This window comes from Carassius carassius, chromosome 4 (assembly GCF_963082965.1).
Source record: "Carassius carassius chromosome 4, fCarCar2.1, whole genome shotgun sequence".
Classification (NCBI taxonomy): Eukaryota; Metazoa; Chordata; class Actinopteri; order Cypriniformes; family Cyprinidae; genus Carassius; species Carassius carassius.
This window is the reverse complement of record NC_081758.1, coordinates 27400299-27405459: the sequence shown is the minus strand read 5'-3', so window position 1 is coordinate 27405459 and position 5161 is coordinate 27400299. Positions and strand designations below refer to the sequence as shown.

Here is a 5161-nt window from a genome sequence, read left to right as displayed (position 1 = left end):
AAAACGTTGAGAACCACTGTAATAGACGATAAACACAGTCATACAAAAGATATTACTCCAAAATATTAGTTTATTCAAGACAAAATACAGCATATGGTTCAGATAAAGGGTTTTCTGTCAACAGTTGTAAATTCACACATGAAACATTAACTGGTATAGATTCAAATCGTCATAAATGTTATTAAAAGGTTTTTACACACACGTATGGTTAAACACGTAAAAACAGTTTAACCAGAGTTGAATTTGAGTCTATGGCACTGAACAAGTGCCATAGACTCAAATTCAACTCTGGTTAAACTGTCTTTAAAAAGGAAATTTCACCATACAATGACAATTCTGTCATCAATTACTCACCACCATGTCATTCCAAAACTATGACTTTCTTCTGTGGAACACAATAGACAACATTTTGAAGAGTGGTGGCTCCAAACAGATTTGGTCACCGCTGACAAAAAACACAGACATTTCTATTAATTTGTTCACCAGAAGAAAGTCAGTCATACAGGTTTGGAACTAAATAAGGGTGACAATTAAAAGTTTTTAACTATCCCTTTGAGTCTTCAGCACACCCACTGCTAAAAATGAAGCAGTGCGTGTAGTCTATATTTTTTCTTGATTGTTTCTATCATATTTATTTCCACTGTGATGAAACCAGTCAGACAGAAGACTTCAAACTGAGAATAAACTGGAGTGTGACACTGTTTGAATATCTGAAAAACTACCATTTGCCACTTATATATTCAGATTCATAATAGCAAAGAGCTCTATCTGTCATATTAAAAACTCTAGATGTAAAGGAAAACTCCCCTGCTTAAAATCCCAATGTCACCAAGTCTTGTACCTCTTTTTAAATATGGTGATCACACTGATAGTAACACGTAGCTTCTTGCATAGCTAACATTGATCTTGACTTGCCTTCACATTATTGGCTTCTGATCAAACACATAAAAACACCCTCGTTCAGTGCTCGTAGCTATCTGAGCGCTATTGTGTGGACTTGATAGATTTCCTCAGGGAAGTTCTGCTGCTGCTCCTCACAGATGATGTTGAGTCCGGCCCGGGCTACTAGGCGATGTAGTACATTCAGGTCCCGACATACGCTGCTGTCTACATCATCAAGTATTACACCTTCATACGCAACATTATCCTTCACCACGATCAGGCCATCTGGACGCAGACCGCTCCGGCAACGCCTCAGGAATTCCACCAGGTGGTCATCGGTCAAGTGACCTAATGGAAGATTCATTTGGTCGATTTAACCATTCCTATTAGTAACAGTTTTAGAAAACTTATCATAGATAATGAAGTGAAAGAAGTGAATTGCATCACCTACCGATCACCCACTGGATCCATATGACATCGTAGCGTTCTGGCTGGGGCTGAAAGTCTTGTAGGCCACAGCAGAAGTAGTTCTCCACTCGCTTGGCTTCCTCACCCAGGTAGGTACGAGCTTTATCCAGAAACTCCTGTGTCACGTCCACTAGATCCACTGTACGGAAGAGGGGCAGGAGCAGCCGCTTGGTGATACGGCCAATTCCAGCACCACAGTCCAGAGCACAGCCTGTCCCAGTCTTACCCGGGCCTTCCTTAGAGTAAAACAGGAAACCAAATGATTGGGTGTTTCTCATGAACTTTTATTTATTATTAGGTGAAAAGCTGTGGGAAACTGTGGGAAAGATAATTGCCTTATATTCCTTTCAAATATTTAATTTTAAAAGACCTAACAGTGAACTACAATTCAGAATCGTAGACTTGCAAAAAAACATTTGGGGTCTGTAAGATTTTTTTGAAAGATGTTTTTAAAAGAAGTCTCTTATCTTGACCAAGGCTGTATTTATTTGATCAAAAATACAGTAAAAAATATAATAATGTGAAATGATATTGCAATTTTAGTATATTTTAAAATGTCATTTATTCCTGTGATGGCAGGAACTCCAGTCTTCAGTGTCACATGATCCTTCTGAAATCATTCTAATATGCTGATTTGGTGCTTGTTAAATGTAAAAAAAAAAAACTGTGCTGTATAATGTTTTTGTGGATACGGTGATAGTTTTTTTTTCATCCAGGTAAAAGAACAGCATTTATTTGAAATATTAATATTTTGTAACATTATAACATGTCTTTAGGGTCACTTTTGATCAATTGAATGTGTCCTTGCTGAATTAAAGTATTAATGTAGAATTACTCACCCTGAGGAATTTTTGAAGAAACTTTTTGGAGCCATTAATGTCGATGCTGGAAATGCTGCCATAACCTCCCAGCATTCCATCCACAGTGGGCGAGACTTCCTTCCAATAGTGTTCTGCCTTTGAGTAAAAGACTGTCTGGTTTTCTATCAAACGGTCTTCCATCTTTTTGCAACTCCTGACCTCAGAGATCAAAAGAAGACAGTTTCACAACAGATATGAGTGAGAAAGCCAGAATCAGATTTCTTGTTCACCATCATAACGTACTTGCATATTTGTAAAAGCATACAGTACATGTAGTCTCTCAATTCTGTTGCACATTTCTAAAATAATTTCTGAAATTGTATTTTCTGTGTGAAAGCATTTATGCTTCCTCTGTGGCAAATGCACCTTTTTGTGGCATACTGTATATGTTGTTTCAGGTGAAGCTTCTGTGCAGTGTAAAATGCATTTGTAGCTAAATGAATCAAATTAATCCGTTTCAAACTTCTTATGAAACTTTTGTACTCAACTGCTATAAGTCTATAACTCTGCTATCCATCTAGCATAGCTCACATTACAATAAATATACAAATGCCAAATATGATCACTTTCATAGTATGTGTAACACTAGTCATGCATTCACTGAATAAAATACCAGTATGACAATGTTTGAGTTATATGGGTAATGATAATGAAAACACAATTCAATGAAATGGTCGAGAGCCAAATATTCAGCCTGTAATGAGACCTAAAGAGCAGAAGCATATTTAGCTTTAACACAGACACCTGGGTCCAAATGTAGCTCTGCTCTACTGTCTGAGCTCAGCTGTCAGCAAGAGTCATTATTACAACATGTGCTCTACCAACGAAACAATTTCAAATGAAAAAATAATAATAATATATTTCAGTATATTTCATAGACTAAAAAAAAGAAAAAAAAAGAAAATAGGCATATTTAGAGAGTAATAAATGGTTATTGAACAATGTGAGCTACAGTTGCTTCTATGTTTATCCTTCACTCTCATTACTTACTGGATTGACTTGGACACAAAATATTACACACGTGATCCTGCTACCGTGCTGTCGTCAAAGATGTCTTGTCTCTCGGCTAACGTTATATTTGGAGGTGACAAAAAGTTACACGTGTTGACACACGGCCAGTTCGAGATCACACACCTCCGCTGTGAGACTTTTTTGTCTTAACAGTAATTTAGACAGTTAACACTGACGTACCTATGCTTTCCTGTTCTCGCTGACTGTCGTTTCTTACAATCGGTCATGTCCCTACTGAAAAACTGCTGCAGAACTGCCCCATTAAAGCTTTTCCAGCTCCACTGGCTCCCCAAAGCAGAAATACTACACACCTCACGTCACTTCCTTATTTGACTCTAGTGTTTCCCTAATCCCTTCAGCGTTTTGGTTTTCTTTTGTCTCCATCCTGTGGCCGCCCTTAAACTTGCATATGTGGCTAAGAAACTTCCAAGTAAATATTCAAGGAATATACAGGTGCATCTAAGCATAGTAAATTAGAATGTTGTGGAAAACCAAAAAGTTCATTTATTTCAGAAATTCAACTCAAATTGTGAAACTTGTGTATTAAATAAATTCAATGCACACAGACTGAAGTAGTTTTTGGTTATTTTAATTGTGATGAGTTTGGCTCACATGTAACAAAAACTCACAAATTCACTATCTCAACAAATTAGAATACTTCATAAGACCAATAAAAAAATAAATAAAAAACAATTATGAACTGTTGGTCTTCTGGAAAGTGTTAATTAATTTACTGTACATGTAGGCTACTCAATACTTGGTAGGGGCTACTTTTGCTTTAATAACTGCCTCAATTCAGCGTGGCATGGAGGTGGTCAGTTTGTGGCACTGCTGAGGTGGTGTGGAAGCCCAGGTTTCTTTGACAGTGGCCTTCAGCTTATCATTTTCTTCTTGACAATACCCCATAGATTCTTTATAGGGTTCAGGTCTAGTGTGTTTGCTGGCTAGTCAAGCACACCAACTCCATGGTTATTTAACCAACTTTTGGTGCTTTTAGCAGTTTGGGCAGGAGCCGAATCCTGCTGGAAAATGAAATCAGCATCTTCAAAAAGCTGGTCAGCAGAAGAAAGCATGAAGTTCTCTAAGATTTCTTGGTAAACAGGTGCAGTGACTTTGGTTTTCAAAAAACAGAGTGGACCAACACCAGGTCAAGATGACATTGCACGCCAAATCATCACAGACTGTGGAAACTTAACAATGGACTTTAAGCAACTTGGGCTATGAGCTTCTCCACCCTTCCTCCAGACTCTAGCACCTTGGTTTCCAAATGAAATACAAAACTTGCTCTCATATGAAAAGAGGTCTTTGGACCACTGGGTAACAGTCCAGTTCTTCTTCTCCTTAGCCCAGGTAAGATGCCTCTGACATTGTCTGTGGTTCAGGAGTGGCTTAACAAGAGGAATATGAGAACTGTACCCAAATTCCTTGATTCCAGATTCCTGTATGCTTTGACCCCAGCCTCAGTTCATTACTTGTGAAGTTCACTCAAATTCGGTTCTCTCGGTTGGTTGTGCATCCTTTTCTTCCTTCCACTCAACTTTGTTAACATGGTTGGATACAGCACTCTGTGAACAGCCAGCTTCTTTCAATCCTTGTGAAGGGATCCTTGACAATGATTGTCTTCTGGACCACTGTCAGATCAGCAGTCTTCCCCATGATTGTGTAGCCTGGTGAACCAAACTGAGAGACCATTTTGAAGGCTCAGGAATCCTTTGAAGTGAAGTGAAGTGACATGACATTCAGCCAAGTATGGTGACCCATACTCAGAATTCGTGCTCTGCATTAAACCCATCCAAAGTGCGCACACACACAGAGCGGTGAACACACACACACACACTGTGAACACACACACTCACCCGGAGCAGAGTGGCATGTCACCATATTCAAATTTTTTGAGAGTGAATTGGTGGGTTTTGTTAAATGTGAGCCAAAATCATCGC

At 38.6% G+C, this 5161-nt stretch overlaps 1 protein-coding gene across 6 annotated transcripts; it reads right to left on the bottom strand.

Moving 5' to 3' along the window:
- Window positions 1-270: 270 nt before the first annotated feature.
- On the bottom strand, window positions 271-3549 carry LOC132139646 (N-terminal Xaa-Pro-Lys N-methyltransferase 1-like). Of its 6 annotated transcripts, none has more exons than XM_059548156.1 (5): window positions 3402-3540; window positions 3201-3276; window positions 2190-2364; window positions 1334-1586; window positions 271-1230 (listed from the first exon to the last, which is right to left on the bottom strand). In XM_059548156.1, exons 3-5 carry the CDS (start codon window positions 2349-2351, stop codon window positions 974-976), a joined length of 672 nt encoding a protein of 223 aa, XP_059404139.1. In that variant the 5' UTR covers window positions 2352-2364; window positions 3201-3276; window positions 3402-3540; the 3' UTR covers window positions 271-973. The 6 variants fall into 6 exon arrangements, with proteins under 6 accessions (XP_059404139.1, XP_059404138.1, XP_059404135.1 ...); XM_059548155.1 differs by having other exon boundaries at window positions 2190-2369; window positions 3402-3539; XM_059548152.1 differs by lacking the exon at window positions 3201-3276 and having other exon boundaries at window positions 3402-3549.
- Between the last annotated feature and the right edge of the window lie 1612 nt (window positions 3550-5161).

Excerpts from the sequence above, each read along its gene's own strand:
- LOC132139646 (XM_059548152.1), bottom strand. The coding sequence starts at position 3,448 with ATGACCGATTGTAAGAAACGACAGTCAGCGAGAACAGGAAAGCATAG. Across the intron at positions 1,587-2,189 it reads TTCTTCAAAAATTCCTCAGG|GAAGGCCCGGGTAAGACTGG; the intron begins GTGAGTAATTCT and ends TTTTACTCTAAG. Across the intron at positions 1,231-1,333 it reads ATGGATCCAGTGGGTGATCG|GTCACTTGACCGATGACCAC; the intron begins GTAGGTGATGCA and ends ATCTTCCATTAG.